Source organism: Elgaria multicarinata, chromosome 9, assembly GCF_023053635.1.
Source record: "Elgaria multicarinata webbii isolate HBS135686 ecotype San Diego chromosome 9, rElgMul1.1.pri, whole genome shotgun sequence".
Lineage (NCBI taxonomy): Eukaryota > Metazoa > Chordata > Lepidosauria > Squamata > Anguidae > Elgaria > Elgaria multicarinata.
Window position 1 is genome coordinate 23,720,891 of NC_086179.1, and position 18,632 is coordinate 23,739,522.

Genomic DNA, 18,632 nt, shown 5'->3' on the forward strand with positions numbered 1-18,632 from the left:
TCTGGGATGTCAGGGTCTGTGTGAGCTTATTTCTGTCAGTGTTCTCAGAGCAGAGCTTGCTTGCCAAGGCAGAGCCAGCAGGTGAACAGGGAGCAGCCATAGGGATGGGCGAACTCCCCCCCCCCTGAGTCTGGTATGTGCTCTGCTCACTGGACTCCTGCTGTTTTCTTACCCCCAGCGTGCACGTGGGGCAAGCCACCAGACGGTTTGCAGGTGCCCAGCAAGAGCTCGTGTCTTTATTTTTTCTTTTCACCATGAGCTGTGACTTGCGCAAATTCACAGCTGGGAATATTTATGGAAATCGCAATCTGTGCAAAATCGCAGCCGTCAATAGCACAATTTGCATAAAAATGCAGGCGTAAAGGACCACTTGCGTCTGCAATTTTGAATGAATTTGAACAATTTTGAACAAATTTGCGTCTGCAAATTTCTGCAAATAGCAATTTCTGTAAATATTCCAAGCCATGGATTTGCGCTTAAAAAAACAAAACAAAAAACACAAGCAGGAACACACAAGTTTCCCCAACTCAGCATGTGTTGAGTCAAACCAGCTCAGGGATCCTTGAGCTGGTGTCCAGGGGGGTGAGCTGGCAAAACCCTGCTGAGTTCCATCCCCAAACCAGATTCCTCCAACACCCCTAAGGGTGATCCCCCCTGACTCTGCTTGAGGGAGGACAAGTGTTGGTGGGGGAAGGTGTTTGCAGTTGGGGTGGCAGGGATTGATGGTGGCATTTTTTTGAGCCCTTTGATTGGCTCGGGGGGGGGGGGAAATAAAACAGGGTAAGTTTTCTGATTCCACCCATCATTCCCCACCTCTCATTTTGGACAACTTGGTTCATTTCCAAGTTAATCCAACCGGAACTTGGGAGAACTTGTCCACCTCTAAGTGTGGCAAACTCTGCATTCACAATGCTCTGTACAGAAATGGAAATTAAACAAAAAAATGGAAGAGTGGAGGATTCTTAAGGCATCAGCTGTCCTTCAGCAATAAGAACAGGTAATTTCCGGGAGAAATTCAGATAAAAAGAAATTTGGAAACATCTCTGGCCAAAATTAATATAATCACTCATTGGATACAGAAGATTTTATAAGAGGTACCCTCTAGGAGGAGCTAGAGAATAAAGAAACTTTCTGTTCCTGCAGTCCTAAACTTTTTCTTCTTCTTTTTACAAAGCAAAGAGGCAAATGTGCTTCCTATCAAAGTGAATTTCTGGTCTATCAAGTCCTTTGAGATGATGATGTTTGGCTGGATGAAGACATCAAGTCATGCTTCAGGGCCTTGTAGAGATTCACAAAGGATTCTGCCCAGGTGTCTTTCTGATGTCCTTGGGATTGAGCTGCTCTATATGCTGCATAGACCATGGTCAACACTGTCCTTTCAAAATCCTCCCGCTTTAGCATTCCAGGGTAGCCTGACAGCCGGGCATTCAGTCGGCGAATATCCGTGACGCTTTTGGGGATAACATCATTGCACAAAGTGTCGAATGCCACCGCCTTCCTCAATGAAGCCAATTCCTTGTCTTTGACAGAGATCTTTAGGTCATTGTTGATTTCCAGCTCACCTAGAAGAAACTGGAGCAAAAACAGAAAAGGGATTTATGCTGACTCCGGTTTAGTTCCCACAAAGGGTAAGTGAGGTGTCTCAACAGTACCACTTCTCACTGTGGGGGAAAGAGTCACATAATGGAATGTTCCTCCAAAGGGGAAACATGTGAATAGAAAAGTAGGTGTCAGAGAGATGGGTTCCAGCCTGCCTTTATTGAACATAGGAGTTTGCGACATATCAAGTCAGATGGCTGATTCGTCTTTATTTATTTATTTATTTATTACATTTTTATACTGCCCAATAGCTGAAGCTCTTTGGGAGGTTCACAAAAATTAAAACCATAATAAAACTACCAACAGGTTAAAAACACAAATACAAAATACAGCAAAATAATGACCCTGTTCAAACGACATGCTAAGCCACGGTGGTTGAGCTAAACATTATAGCTTAGCACCATGTCTTAGCATGTCATATGGACCATTCCTAACCACGGTGGCTACATAACCACAGTTTAAACATGCTCACTAACACTTTGCTGCAAAAGGGTTAGCATGGCTTGGCGTGTTGTCTGAACAGGCCCATTGTCTACAACGGCAGTGCAGAACCAATTCAGGCGGAGGGCTGAATACCATTCCAGAGAAGTTCTTGGGGCCACCTTCCAGTGTTGAGTGGAGCTGAAGGCAAAAGGGGTAGGCCCAAAATACCCCAGATACCAGCATACTTTGGCGTAAAGCCCTTGCTGCCATTCGTTAAGCCTAAGGAGAGGCATTCCAACTTTTCAGAATGGGGGAGAAACTGCACAAACTCTGGGAAACCACCAAATGACGGGGGGAGGAGGAAGGCCAGGAGAAGGGAGCATGGCCATCTGGGGAACCCAGGAGGGGTGGATTGGACCCCAGGTCTGTCAGATTTGTCCCCTGAGCCTGAGGTTCTGCACCTCTGGTCTACATTGACTGTTCAGGGTCTCAGACAAGGGTCTTTTCCAGCCCCACCTGGAGATGCCAGGGATTGAGCAAGGGACCATCTGCATGAAAAGCAGGTGCGCTGTCACTGAACTGAGTAATGAAGTAATGAGGGAGAAACAACGGTAAGGAAACGTGATTTCCCCCATGTGATGTCGCTCTATATCATCTATGTTCCTTTGAAGATAGAGTGATCCTGAATCACTGATATAGTTCCTGCATAGAAAGTTTGGGGATATTCTCTCATGCATACTGAACCTCAAATAGAAGGTCCACGTCATCTTGAGACTTCTGAAGCACTGGGTTGAGGAGAGCAGCTGAGGACCTCTTCACTCGATGAGCAGATGGGAAAAACATCGCTGGGGGGGAAGGGAAGGAGATGAGAGGAAGGCTGTCAGTGGTCATTGATTGTGCAATATGCTACTCCCCATTCCCCTACCACCATAACCCTGACTGTACTTTTCAGAGCTACCCAGCAGGCAGAAATTCAATGGTAAATTTAAACTGCACCAGTTGATCTGCTTCATATGGATCCAACATCTGAGGTCTGCCAAACCTTGGTTCAAATTAAGCCCTGCCTCTCTCCTAACATAACTCTATATTGCATTTCTATTTAAACTGTAATTATTATTTCAAATTTGCACCACATTTGCATATGAATTTGCATATGCATATGCAAATATTATGCAAATTGGTATCCACTTTCTGGGTAATGCGTTTTCTCTTATTTGGCAATGTGTAAGTGGCCACCCTAACAGTGGGGCTTTGGAAGTGGCCGCTCGTCAGCCACATAACTTCCTACTCCACTTTGGATTCATCCATACATCTGTATTACCACACTTCAGGGTGATATATGTATGTATTTGCACATGCATGCGTGCAGAGGGTGAGTGGTTCAAACAGGTTAACCCCTATTTGATCCTCTCACAACATCCCTGCGAGGTAGGTCAGCAATCCACCTGCTCTCCTACCTCCCTTTTGGACACTGCTCTTACTTGCATTCTGCTCCTGAACTGCAGCTTCTTAAAGATCGAGCGAGAGAGCACAATGTTCTGCACTAAAGCCTTGAAGTGCTAATTGCTTGGTAATTAAAACTTCAATCAACCAGCAGTTACAATGTTTATTTGCTAAACAACTGCTGGCAGGGATCCAGAGAACAATGATCGAATGAATAACTTTTCAAGCTACCCTTCCTCGGAAAACTCCCCCATGCATCTTCCCCAAGGGTCAGCGGTGCTAAGATGCTGCAGAGACGAACAGATTTATTGTGGCATAACCCAGCATTCCCTGACTGCAGATGTATTGGACTGCAACTTGACTCATTTTCAATCAGCATGGCTAGCAGCAGTCAATATTTAATACTTTCCCCCTAACCACTCTCCCAATCTAAATCACCACCCTCCTGGGTTGGGTGCTAGGACCTGTATGGTACTGATAGGTCCTCCATCCCCTGCCACAAAGCACAAAGCAGCTTTATGGGCAGTGTGCATAAGAACATAAGAAGAGCCCTGCTGGATCAGATGAAGGCTCCATCCAGTCCAGCACTCTGTTGACACAGCGGCCAACCAGCCGTCAGCCAGGGACCAACAAAGCAGGACATGTTGCAACAGCGACTTCCCTCACCTATGTTCCCCAGCAACTGGTGCACACAGGCTTACTGTGCCTGATACTGGAGGTAGCACACAGCCATCAGGGCTAGTAGCCATTGATAGCCTTTGCCTCCAGGAATTTATCCAACCCCCTTTGAAAGCCATCCAAATTGGTGGCCATCACTACATCTTGTGGTAGTGAGTTCCATAATTTAACTATGCGCTGTGTGAAGAAGTACTTGATTAGATTGGAAAAACAGCAACATGGGAATGGGTTGACCCCCCACCCCACACACACACCTCCAACACTGTTGAGCACTGGTCAGATTTCAGCATTCCCCTGTCTGCTTTGAACTTCCAGAGCTGGCATCCGTAGTTGGGTGGCTGTTTGGCCATCATTAAAAAAGAGGAAATGCATCACCAAAATTTGATGAATATTGGCATGTACTAATATATACACCTAGTTGCAAATTTAGAAAGAATTGCAATAGAAATACAATTCATCTCTCCATAGTAGGGAAGGCTGTGGCCGGGTGATCTCCTGCATGCCTTCCCGGTCAGATGATCAGTTGCAACTTCAAGGTCTCTGCTGGCTGTCTTCTCCTATGGTTCTTTATCTTTAAACTGGATTTGGATTGGGCAGCTTCTCAAATAAGGGACAACTCTAAATAGGGGACTATCAAAAGAACATAAGAAGTGCCATGATGGATCAGACCAAGGGTCCGTCTTGTCCAGCATTCTGTTCACACAGAATGGTCAACCAGGGAAACCCACAAGCAGGACAGGAGAGCAACAACAGCACCCTCCCACCCATGTCCTCCAGGAACTGGTGTATGAAGGCATACTGTCTCTAATACTGGAGGTAACATATAGCCATCAGGACCTGTAGCCATTGATGGCCTTATCCCCTGACCGACTTCAAATTGAGGACTGTCCACTGTAAAGCAGGATGCTAGGCCCTTCTTTATGGATCTCAGACTTTAGGATGTCATCACTTTGACAATTCTAACAACAAACCTGTGAGCTAGGTTAGATTGATGTTCCAGCTGGACATCAGGAAAAACTTCCTGACTGTTAAAGCAGTACGACAATGGAATCAGTTACCTAGGGAGGTCGTGGACTCTCCCACACTAGAGGCATTCAAGAGGCAGCTGGACAACCATCTGTCAGGGATGCTTTAGGGTGGATTCCTGCATTGAGCAGGGGGTTGGACTCGATGGCCTTGTAGGCCCCTTCCAACTCTGCTATTCTATGATTCTATGATATTGGCTCAAAGTCGGCCAGTGAAATTTATGGCTGAGTAGGGACTAGAGTTCTGGTAAGGGGTAGGTAACCTGGTGCCTTCCAGATGTTCTGGACTGCAATTTCCACAGTCCCTTGCCATTGTCCATGCTAGTTGTAGGCCAAAACAACTGGAGGGCATTGGGTTGCCTATACCCAATCTAGCTCTCCCTGGACTACGGCCAACACTCTAGCCCAAGGTAGGTGACCTGGTATCTTCCAGATGTTTTGGATGACAACTCTGATAATAGCTGACATTCATAGAAACACAGAATAGCAGAGCTGGAAGGGGCCTGCAAGGCCATCGAGCCCAACCCCGTGTTCAATGCAGGAATCCACCCTAAAGCATCCCTGACAGATAGTTGTCCAGCTGCCTCTTGAATGCCTCTAGTGTGGGAGAGCCCACAACCTCCCTAGGTAACTGGTTCCATTGTTGTACTGCTCTAACAGTCAGGAAGTTTTTCCTGATTTCCAGCCAGAATCTGGCTTCCTGTAACTTCAGCCCATTATTCCATGTCCTGCACTCTGGGAGGATCGAGACAAGATCCTGGCCCTCCTCTGTGTGACAACCTTTTAAGTATTTGAAGAGTGCTATCATGTCTCCCCTCAATCTTCTCTTCTCCAGGCTAAACATGCCCAGTTCTTTACATTTTAAACATTTTGTCTAATGGAGGCTGGTGGCTCTGATGACAGGGAGGCAGTAAATCCCTCCAGGGTTCAGTTGCACTTGGATAGCTTAGCACCCTAGATAGCTTTGCAGCTTGGATAGCTCCTTTAGAGTTCTAATTGGTTCTGAAAGAAACCCAGAGTGGACTCAACACCCCACTGACATTGGAGCCACCAGCCTCCACTAATTTCATCACCACTCTCAGCTATTATAATCATCTGGTTCTTCCATTCCAAGCCACCAGGACAGGATCTACATTACTGCTTTAAAACCGTTTATAACAGTAGTGACAGCTGTTGGGGCCCAGGACACACTCCATAGACAGTTTTCAAACCATTTTCAAAGTGTTGTATCCTGCTTGGAGTAGATCTGGCCCTGGTATTCTATTTTCATTGAGTTCCATATCCCATTTATACAGATGATTTCTGGTTTTGTGCTTATTTATTTCTCCACTCCAGATTTTACTGGCTAGCAAATTTAGCCACCCCACCCTCCTATACACACACACACAACTGAAATGGACAAAGATGCACAGCCAGTATTCATCTTGAGATTATAAATCCATGCGGAAACTTTTCTGCTGATTCGGCTCCCTCCCCCTGCCGACTCATAGATGCAGCACGAGGCCCTTGTTCAGTATCGAAGAATAGCATGGCAGTATTAATGTGATTTGCGGTCTCCTTCTTCTTCCCCAGGAGGAGTTTATGTGAAACAATTATTTCATCTCAATGTGCACTAATTTATTTTAATGATGCATCTGATTCACATCATGCACAGTAATTATGGCTGCTTGACGACAGGAGATATATAAGATTTCACACTCAACTGGTTCCGATACAATGAAATGCAGTCCTTGGCAGATCTCATGGAAATCAGGGTAGGTGCCTTAGGAGCAGTGATAGAGATGATGCAGTGGAGGCTGGTGGATCCGATATCAGTGGGGCAGTGCATCTGCTCCAAGTCTCAGTCAGAACCACTCAGAACTCTAAAGGAGCTATTGAAGATTTGAAGCTCTTGTGTGTACTTCATTGAGCCCCTCTGTAGCAATCTCCTTCCCTTCCCATGACTAGGATTGAGGCTGAACCTTCTCCTAGCACCCAGTGAAGGAAGTTCCAAGGAAGATATCCTTCTGACTAACTGTTCTCTCCAACTGCCCAGTACTTTCTCATCCCTTTCTTCACAATGCTAGGCCTGATGCTGGGCCCACTCTCCTCGCTTGACCATTTTTTTGTCCCTTTATATCAAGGGTGCAGAACCTCTTTTAGCTTGGGTTCTGAATTCCATTTCAGAGAAACTCTTGGGGGCTGTTGAGGTTCTCTGAAATGGTCCCACATCCCTGCTTTTTACCATCTGTAATACCATTCTGTAATACCCAATTGGTATTACAGAAATTTCAAAACAGGGGCAGCTCAGTGGTATAGGATAGTGCTGTGCCAAAAAAATTTGATCATTCCATTTTTGGCATTTTGTTGTGTGGGTGGGTGGGAATGAAAACTATGGCAAAACTATCTGGGAAAGGTGAGAATTTTGGAGAATTTTCTACTTGGGGAGGTGGACAGGGTTTCTATATACCTCTCCATGCGTAGGAAGTTTTGAGGGGTCTTCTTTCTTTCTTTCTTTCTTTCTTTCTTTCTTTTTTTAAACAACAACATCCCCAGCTCTTGCAGGAGCCCAGGAGTTCTCCTTGAATACCTACTGGAGAGAGTGAGGTCACATGGTCTCCAATAGGCATCCATGAAGAACGGCTGGGCTCCTCCAAGTGGTGGGAGTGTTGTTTTTAAATTAAAAAAAATAGAAAGGAGAACACAAAACAACCAGCTACACTTTTAAAAGGTATGTGGAAATGCTGTCCTCCTCCCCAAGGAGAAAATTCTCTGAAATTCTCCCCCTCCCTGCTAAAGAGGCATAACAAACAATGCCTCTTTTTCAGGAAGAGAAAAAGTTCCCCAAAACAGGGGGGAAGTATTTGTAGTGTAGGAGAATGCAGATTGAGAGAGAGAGAGAGAGAGAGAAAGAGAGAGAGAGAATTACTCCACACACTTGCCAAATTCAGGCCTTGCTGCAATTTGTGAGGAATACTGTGAAAGCAGACATTTCTGAATCCTTAAATAGCTGGCACAGATGTGTAAGACATCAATGTATAAGGAATTCATTCAATGCGGGTGGAAACTCTCAAACTAATAGCTCAGTAGAATCTCACCGTCATAGAAATAAGGGTGCGCCTTTTCCTAGTCCGTTTTGGAAAGAAAAACCCAACACCAAACATTCTCCTCAGAAACATTACATAAAGCCGCACTATATAGACAGAGGCTAATCGGTCTCTCCCTATGCACCCAAATAATCCAGCCAATGTTTTCTGCTGTTCTGCTCTTGGAGGTCCTGCTATTCTGCTCTTAGAGACAGCAAGCCCTTGGCAAAGGGCTGGAGGGCTCTTGCCAAGGGTTTGTGCCTCTGGAAAAAGGTGGTCGATTTCAGAAAGGGAGTGGTCAGCAGACACAAGTTCACTCTGGGCTGCTGAAGGTGGAGTCACTCCTGCTTCTCCTCCTGGAAAGAAAGGAAAGTGAGTCCTGTATAATAAAAAGAGGATTCTTTTTTCTTGCTTCATAAAGTCTCTTGGATAGCTTTTATAAGAATTCAACTCCTTCATAATTTTTTTTTTACTTTAAAACAAATTATGAATCAGAATAATAGCAAGTCTGTGGAATTTTGCTGAGTGCCAAGTCTATCTGGGTGTGATTCGTGGTTTTAACTCTCCCCTCCAAGGGCTGAGCTATGGAAAAGTCATCATATATTTAGGCAAGCCAGAAGTGTGACCCAGTAGACAAGAAGCTTCTCTGTGTGTGTGTGTGTGTGTGTGTGTGTGTGAGAGAGAGAGAGACTGCTAACCCCTTTGTATGCAGAAATTCAAAGTATTAGGCTGAGTCCAGACTAAGAGCTTCTCTAAACAAGCAATGTATTGCATGCTTGTGATTGGCCACTCATGGAAGTTTTCAGGTTGATTACATGACATCATCAATGGCCTGCGGAATCCTCTGGAAAGTATTCAGTTCAAAGCACATGTTCACTCTTCTCCTTTCATAACAATGCAGCCCATACCAAAAAAACGGGAAGTAAAAAGCCTTGTGTAAACAACACAATTTCTCTTAATGTAGATACACTCTTAGATGATTGCACATACTTCCGATTGAAATCAATGGGACTTGAGTCAGGACCAGTGAGGTGTGACACTGGGAATTCCATTCCATTTAGACCTGATGGGATTCCGCATTTCTATTCTGGTAAATGGGAGCAGACTGTTTTTGTCTGATTCCAGAAATCTTGTGTGTGTGGTTGTGGTTGTGGGTGTAATTTGTGCAAACTGGATCCTTTTTTTTTAATGTGTAGGGAGATCTTGAAATATATGCAAATGGGGTTGTAATTCTTTTATTTATTGGCAATCTTGCGCAATGATTGCAAGTCTGCCTAACTGCTATGTAGCACCACAGATACCTTTTTCCCTCTTTCAGATATCCTTGTCAGTCTAATCCTCTCCATACACTGCTCTATTTAGCCCAGCAGAGCCATATATCTTAGGGCTGTGCACCGCCTCAGGTCTGAATCCAGATCCCAAACCAAAGCGGGCTGATTTGGCCCAATCCAAGGCAATAGTGAACCTCTGCCCTCACCTGCCCGTGGGACTTACCTGACTAGTAGCTGCCTGCCCAATTTTTAAGGATGATGATGGCACTGTCACTTTCTAGATCTAATGTTCAAACTATGGTGTTCAAAAAGGGCCATTTCTGGGAACCAGCAGCATTTGATCTGCTTCGGATGTCTGGATGTGAAGTGGGTCAGATCCAGCCCAAAGTGGCCCAAAGCGGATGGGGCGTGACATAGCCCTAATATTTTCATACTTGTTGAAGAACAAAATTTCCCATTCACAGAGTGAGTATCTATTGCAAGCACAAATAGGAATCAGGCATGAGAGAAGCAGCAAGATAATTTTAGAAAACTTGAACTTTGTCCATCCTTACTCTTTTGTCTTCTGCAACAAACTTGAAATATTCAGAACATTACAAGAGCAGCTTCTGGGGACTTGAACCATCCAAGCTAGAGTGGATGAGTGGAAATTACAGATAGCAGTTAAATATTAGAAACAACTGAAAGACGGAAAATGACTGGGGTGTGGAATCATACTATACAGACAAGGCTGGAAAATAAGTGTGCCTTTCAGAACCTGTAATCTTCAGAATACTAAGAAATGAATCCCTGGCTTGGAAGTAAATCTGAATCCCAAATTGGAAGCTTTGCAGTGCATGCAGTATTCAGGAGAAGGTTAAGACTCACAAAAGGCCCATTGAGTTCTATGTGTGCTTTGGTATCAATGGGGAAATTCAAGTCACAGAAGCTTCCTGGAAGAGTGGGAGCAAAAGCTCTGATAAGACCAAGGCCGGATCTACACTAGTCTAATAACGTGGTTATTGTCCATTTCTAACGTTGCTGTCTGTGTCAGTTTTGATAATCACGGGGCACACTATGGGGATCTAGCGGTACTTACGTTTTCCCTTTATGTTATAAATTCATTAATCCAGGGCACACTGTTTGTTCTTCCATTGTAGCTGTTCTCTGTCTCCTCTGTGTTTAGGCAAGCTTCTCAGTTTGCTCCGCCCACTTCCTTTTTTCTTCCTTTCCTGTCCCCCCTTTGCTAGCTCATCTGCTCATGCTCGTAATTTCAACATGTGGAAACCAGGGTAGCAATTGGCTGATCACTCAATTCAACATTTTCTGAAAAGAGCTAACGTCGTTAAAACAGGGCACGTGATTTCTAAATAAGCGCTAGTACTCAGCAACAACGAACTGGGACAACGAAATCAAGGAGGTAAGTACAACTCATTTACAACTGAAGATACAGAGGGTCATGTGATGCTTTGCGTCACAGTTGCTGATTCGTAATGTTATAACAACAATAGTGTAGATTCCCACCAGGTTAAGAATACAAAAAGAGCTCTGCTGGGTGAGACCACTGGTCTATCAATTTCAGCATCCCATTTCTGACAGAGGCCAAGCAAATTCCTTTGGGAATCCCGCAAACAGAACATGAAGGCTCTCTCCCATGATTGCTCCCCAACAGCAGGCTTTCAGTAGAATTCACTGCCTCTGAGCACAGAGGCTCCATGGAGCCATGATGACCAGGAGGCATTGAGACCAGCCCTGCTGAAGGCCTCCTTCCTCATGAAAGTTCCTTCTCCTTCAACTGTCACCAGCAGCAGCCATTCCTGCAGGCTGAGTTGATGGAGATGCAAGTGAGAGCAGGGACATTCCACCATCCCTGATGAAGGCCTCCCTCATGAAGACCTCTTCTCCCTCAACTGTTACCCCATCAACCACTTCAGCAGGCTTTGCTGAGGGTGATGAGAGGGTCTAGGAAAGCCAGCCTAAGCACTCTGGGGGTTGTTGGCAGAAACCATGGGATTTCATTGGGGAACATTTGCCTCACCAGAGACAAAAATGTAAAATGTTGTGTGGTAGAAAAGTACTTCACAACACTAAGAAACATTAGCTTTCAGTAATAACAAAGTTTTACCTTCACAGTTTATGATACTTTTCTAATATTTTGAGTTTATAACATACTTCTTCTGACATCATATACCTTTTGGGTTGTGATGCATATTCTTACCCCAGGATATCTTGGAAAACAGCTTCAGATAATAAAATAAACACATTTGTGCATAGTTTCATGGCTGTTGGATGCACGTTAAACAAGACATCAAACAAGATGAAAGATGTCAATAGGGCCTGCTCTCCTGAGTTTTAGACCTTAAGATGGGATGTGGGGGTGAAGAACTCAGGGGGTGAAACCTGACTAGGCAGAGGTGGAGCTTAGTGATAACTACCAGAGGCAGAGTTGGCCATTATGTGGCAAGTCATGGGTGGAGCCTGATGGATAAGAAGGTGGAGCCAATAGCAGAAGACATGGTGCTTTATGCAACTCCTGAAGAGCTAAGAACAGTTACTCAGATGTCTTATTATTAACACACACACACACATACACTGTTTTGGACATCTTTTATTTTTAAATGGGATGGGGCTGGACTAAAGAAAAGCAGCCTCAACCTAGAGATGGAGAGAAGGAGGCTAAAATCTGGGAACACTGTCAAACCCTGACTCTTGGCAACCCTAGTAAGGATTGATTATGAGTAGTACCAAAGATATCTACGGCATTTCTTATTGTAATGTATGCTGCATTTCTTCACTAGAAACCAGAAATGTTTAGTCGTTAACTGACTTGGCTGTATGCAAACCATCACATTTTTATAATATCTGTGACCGCGTAGTCCTCACTCCACAGAGAATGCGGCATGTTGATTCTTATACACATCTGTCCTTAATATACCCTGTCCTGATTCTCCCAAGTCAACAGTGGCTTCAGTTGACAATGAATAACAATTATTTCTTTCCCCCTTCTTGGAAAAACAGCCACATTGAAGAACTAGAAGGCATTTAACCTGCTAAAATGAGTGCTCCACCCAATGTTTTCACACAAAACTTAAGGGATGAATACCCCAGTGCCCCTATACTGCACTGCAACCAAACCACTGCATTTCACAGAATCAGCAACAAAATTGCTAGAAAGAACTGTGAACACTTCTGGCCATGGTACATTGAGTTGGCTGTAGACAAATTCAGAAAGAAGAAGGCAATGAAGATGATCAGCAGTATGGAGAATAAGGTAATGTTGAAGGAACTGGGTATTGGAGAAGAGAAGCCTGAGGGATTACATGATAGAACTCTTCAAATACCTGAAGAGCTACCACATAAAAGAGAGCAAAGGCTGTTCTTTTTTTTCTTTTTTTTTTACTTTTTCTTTTACCTCAGAACAGTTTGGCAATGGAACCCATTACCTAGAGGTGGGTTAAGCAACCTGGTGCCTTGAAGGTGTTTTGGAATACAAATTTCATAATCCCTGAACATTGGCCATGTTGGCTGAGGTGAATGAATGTTGTAGTCCAAAACATCTGTAGGTCCCCCATTTGCCCACCTCTGACCTAGGGATGGGTGACAAAATTGTTTTAGTTGGGTTTTGATAAGAATTTATGAAAATTCACAAAGCTCTCCATATTCAGGATGAAATGAACTTGAGATTTTGCAAATGTGAATGTGAGAGAAATCCAAACTGACAGATCTGACTATCTAGGCATCGGGAGGTTTGTTCTTAAAAGTCTTCATTTGAATACCTGTGTATTCAACCATGTTTTTGATGCTGAATCGAATTTGCCATGTCTTTTTTTTATTTATTTATGAAAGGCTCCTCATCTTTGACAACTATACGGCAGACAGGTATGACACGGTGCAGTCCCTGCTGAGAATAGTTGTACCTGTTGAACTAGCTAGTGCAGATGGGTGAGAAATTTGTTTTAGTTTTTTTGTTTGTTTGTTTTGTTTTAATAAGAATTCACCAAGTTCGTATTTGGGTGTGAGAGAGAACTTGAGATTGAGAGAGAGAGGGAGAGAGAGAGAGAGAGAAACTGACCGTATTCAGATGAGAGGCTAAGCCACATTGGTTAGGCATTTTGAGGTAAACATTTTGGCTTAGCATGTTGTGTGAACCATTCCTAACCATGGTAGCTGTATAACCATGGTTTAAACATGTTCACTAATCATTTGCTGCAAAAGGGTTAGCAGCCTAACCGTGGCTTAGTGTGTCATCTGAACAGGGCCACTAATGGATTTATCCATCACTGTCCTGACTTTGAGAGTTGGTTGACTGACTTTCATTGGATTCCTTTAGGCAGACTTTGGAGAACTTTGGATTTCCTGCATCAAGCCAGGGGTTGGACTAAATGGCTTCCAAAACCCCTTACAACTCTGTGGTTCTATGAACAGACTCACTTCAAGCAAAGGCAGTTCTTTCCCCCAAGAACAAATATAACTCCTACTCCATGCCAACATTCCCTTGAAAACCTGTGGATTTAGGGCCAGTCCCAAACATTCTGTTAGGAGGTGTTTTCCTTCTCCGTTGCAAGGAGATCTAAGAAAACTGGCTTGGATTCAGTATGAGCAACAGTGAAGAAATTAAATGAGGCAGGGCATTATAAAAGAAAGGCTTTGAGTTTTAACCAAATGGACCTCAAACAGACCAAAAAACCATGAATTGAATAAATCACTTTCCCTGTGAATCATCAGCAAAATGAATCACCAGATACGGTCGTATTCAGTAGCAAATTCTAAACATTTCCAGGGAGATTTTTCAAGGTCATGGAACATTTTAATCTCATCAGAATTTATTTATTTATTTATTTATTGTATTTTCAATCCACCTCATATCAAACATTCTCTGGTCAAAAAGCAAAAGGAAAATTCCTCTTAGTTAATATCTTCTCTCCAGGCTTCTAAGGGAGAGCTGAGAACATGGAAGTAGGCTTCTGCAGCCACAGATGATGCTTATCTGGTCCCCAGTGAACTATCTGGATGTGGCCTTAGCTAGTCCTAAGGTTTATCCTGGGTTCATCCCTGTTCGTGTAAATGACACACAGGATATCCCGGGAGCAGGCAGGGACGACCCCGGGACAAACCTTAGGTCTAGCTAAGGCCTGTGTCTTTCAGTGCTGATCTGAAAATCTATTCCTATCTAAGGGCTTTCTCTGTATGCAGTGTTTGCTGATGGTAGGCTCCACAGTTCTAAAACTCATGCCATCCATACGGCATACCTTTTGATTGGATATGCCTCAAAGCAACCTTAGAAAATCATGGCATACTGTATCCCAATTCTGAGAGCGTGTAGGGTAACAACCCACATTGTCATGCCATTAATCCTTTGAGACCAGCAGTGTCAGATTGTGAGTAGGAATAGACGAAGCCATCAATTTTTATTTCTCCCAATTAATCCTTTGAGACCAGCAGTGGCAGGTTGTGAGTAGGGATAGATGAATCCATCAACTTTGCTTTCTCCCAATTTCTCATTTTTTTCCAGTGTTAAGTTTGGTTCATAGTGAACTTTGAGAATTAAAACAGACCCACACCCTAGACCCACATGAAAACCATACACAGTTTTGTTTGCATGCATTTATCCTAATATACACACTTTCGCCTAATATACACATTTTGTTTGCCAGCTGGTTTCCTAATAGAATGCATTTTTGAACATTATTTTCACAAACACAGACATTTTTGTGCATACGTTCCCATAATATACATATTTTTGAATGTCTTTTTTGATGGGAGTATCCCATTGCAAAATTCAGAGGAGTGCAAATTTTTAAACAATAACAACATTTCAGTTCTCGTGTTGATTTGCAAATGAAATCAGGTATTAAACTTCTCCCCTATCCCTAGTTGTGTGGTGGGTTGCTGATGGGCCATCAGCTTCTGCCACTGAATGAAAATGGAGAATCTAGCACCATTATGAGATGGGCCATGAATCAATGGCAGAATCACCAAGGTTGGTATTTCAGCACTGTGCTAAGTGGATAGCAGCTCCTGGTAGGGTCCATTGATGCCACCACCTACCCCCAAACTGGGCACTCCTTTCAAATCAAGTGTAAGAGCACTGGTGCCGGAACCCTCTCCCCCATTCAGCAATGCTCAGCACATAAGTTGGCAATCGAACCACTGCCTGACAAGATGGAGCAGCCAAAGCTAACCAGGCTAACTTTGGGCAGCCAGCAGGCACTACAGATTGGATCAGTCACCCAACTGGTATCCTAACAGTGGGGATTCTGGCATACCTGTTCACATGTCTCATTTATTCACCCCTACAAATGTGACTGGCCTGATTCATTTCTAGATCACCTAGAAAGTAACATTGATTCCTTAAAAAAAAAAAAAGGTTCTTAAAGCAACGAACTAGCATGAGCCTGGATTAAGGAAAAGCACAGCACCTTAAGTGCATTGTGATTTGAAATCTTCCTTGTCCATTTTAAATAGTAAAAGAATTGCCCACTTTTTACCATCCATTGGCTTTTCAAATCCCTGGTAATGTTTTCTAGAGCCCTCCTTCGGGCTTGCCTAAAGATCAATAGCCCTGATACAGAAGAGGTGAGTCCTGCAAGCATACAGGCAGAATAAGATATTACCCAGTGCTCTACGTTCAATAAAAGAAAAGAGAGAATAAAGAAGGGTTCTGGTTGGATCCATTTGAAGTAAAGTGCAGTAACAGCAGGATAGATAGATGACAGATAGATAGATCCATCCATCCATCCATCGATATTTCCCAGTGAATCTTCATTTCTCACATTGTAAAGAGCAGGAAAGCTAGAGACAGCATTCCAGCGCAATGTGTTTAAAATCAGCCTGACTTAAACAGATAGCTGCAGGGGCTTGAACACAGCAAAGGGTGAGCTGAGGTCTCCAGCCTGCAGAGTTTCTGTTTGTGTGAACAAAATTAGCTGTGCTCTGTTATGAGAGTTCAACCCAGATAAGAGACCCAACGTTTTCTATTTCCACACTGCACAGCTGGAAATGAGGGATCTGGTTTAATTTTCTTTTTCATAGAAAAGAAAAGAAGTGTGTGTGTGTGTGTGTGTGTGTGTGTGTGTGTGTGTGTGGGAAAACAGTTTTGCATTCAGTGGCTGGGAATAATAAAGAAAACAACAATAAAGGAAACACCTTCATGACCTGGTAGAGGTGGCGGGGGCGGGGGAGAGAACGAGAAAGAGAGAGAGAGAGAGAGAGAGAGAGAGAGAGATTGAGAACACTTCACTTGATAAAAAATATCTCCTCTGAAGCTCTCAGCTTTGGCTATAAGTAATTTATTTTTCGAAGTCTTACCTCGGTTCCACCTTGGGGGCACAGTGGCATGAACACTGTAATATAACAAGAGCAGCAGCACACTTTTCCAGTCCATCTTCAATCTCCTCCAAATAGAGATCAATCTGTGCCTATAAATTAGGCCTTTCTTTACAACCTTCTCCGTGTCTCTTGGATAGCTGGTTAATTTTTATCCTTTTCCTCCCAGCGGCGAAAACTTGCTGAGTGCAATTTTTGTTTGTTTGATGAAATTAAGTAGCAGCACCTCGCCTTCAACAAAGTCGCTTTGGGATCAGGGAATTCATTTGCACAGACGGGCTGTGTTTTATAGCCACATCTGGAATGACTCATGACGCATGTGAGCTCGCTGGCAGCTGTGGGGGTATAAATATCATTACATTTTTTTATTTTTTTTATTTTTGGGGGTATTTCAATTCCATTCAGTAAGTTGGGTCAGTTGGAATGTCCCTGTGTCAACATACACAAGTAGCTGTATCAGAGAAAGCTATTATATCTTTAGGGTCCTATGCTCATTTGCTCTGCAAGTGATATTGAGATTTCTTGGTTGCATATCGGACAGAGAGGGGCTTGCTCACTAAGAGAATGTTCCAGGCTTTACAGATCCTATTTGTTTTACAGAGAACACTAAAAGATAAATTGACCAGTCAGGTCATGTTTGGGTGGAAGGTGTAAAGGAGTAAATCCTTGACTCAAATAGACCCAGTTGTAAATCTTGTAAAACAAGATTTAACAGCAAAGCAGACACATTTATAGAAGAGATAGGCAGCTTTTAGCCAAGATCTCATTGTTATTCTCACTTCATCCAGTCCAATGAAAGAGCCTGGCCCAGCCAAAGTTAAGCAGTATTAAATCCCATTGATTTCAATGGGACATAGTTAAGTGAGTGCTTAATTTTCTCCAATTGAATTCAACAGCACCACACTTCAAGAAGGATGCAGACAAGCTGGAGTGTGTTCAGAGGAGGGCAACCAGGATGATCAGAGGTCTGGAAACAAAGCGCTATGAGGAGAGACTGAAAGAACTGGGCATGTTTAGCCTGGAAAGAGAAGATTGAGGGGAGACATGATAGCAGTCTTCAAATACTTAAAAGGTTGTCACACAGAGGAGGGCCAGGATCTCTTCTCAATCCTCCTAGAGTGCAGGACATGGAATAATGGACTCAAGTTAAAGGAAGCCAGATTCCAGCTGGACATCAGGAAAAACTTCCTGACAGTTGGAGCAGTACGACAATGGAATCAGTTACCTAGGGAGGTTGTGGACTCTCCCACACTAGAGGTATTCAAGAGGCAGCTGGACAAGCATCTGTCAGGGATGCTTTAGGGTGGATTCTTGCATTGAGCAGGGGGTTGGACTCAATGGCCTTGTAGGCCCCTTCCAACTCTGCTATTCTATGATTCTATGATTCTAAGACCCTGAAATGCCCTGTTCAGTATAAGGCAATGTCCTACGTTTGCAGTGCGGCTGACAATACCAGGGTGGTCTCGGCCTAGTTGCTTCTGCTGATGATGAATGGCTTTGAATTCATACCATCCAGTACTGACTGCGCTGTGCTGAAAGCAGCAAAATCTTTTGCCAGTAAGCAAATAGGACTTGTGAACTTGCAGAACTGATAACAGGAAGTAGCAAAAGATGTACTTCTGAGTGGAATCTGTCAAAAACTGGAACAGTCGTCAATGCTCACCCAGAGCCTGGCCCTTATCTCTCCCTTAGTTCTGTTTTAGTTTTATTTCGTTAGGGCACAATCCTATCCATGTTTGGACAGGAAAAAAAAAGCCCTGGCCAGATGGGGAATGCTGGGAATTGTAGAAGTTTTTTCCCCTTTAAATATGAATAGGATTGCA

The 18,632-nt window shown here is 43.6% G+C and overlaps 1 protein-coding gene across 1 annotated transcript; it reads right to left on the reverse strand.

Moving 5' to 3' along the window:
* Nucleotides 1–1,086: 1,086 nt before the first annotated feature.
* On the reverse strand, nucleotides 1,087–17,079 carry FAM180A (family with sequence similarity 180 member A). The gene is made up of 3 exons (XM_063134433.1): nucleotides 16,792–17,079; nucleotides 2,767–2,867; nucleotides 1,087–1,572 (listed from the first exon to the last, which is right to left on the reverse strand). Exons 1-3 carry the CDS (start codon nucleotides 16,865–16,867, stop codon nucleotides 1,219–1,221), a joined length of 531 nt encoding a protein of 176 aa, XP_062990503.1. The 5' UTR covers nucleotides 16,868–17,079; the 3' UTR covers nucleotides 1,087–1,218.
* Nucleotides 17,080–18,632: the final 1,553 nt, after the last annotated feature.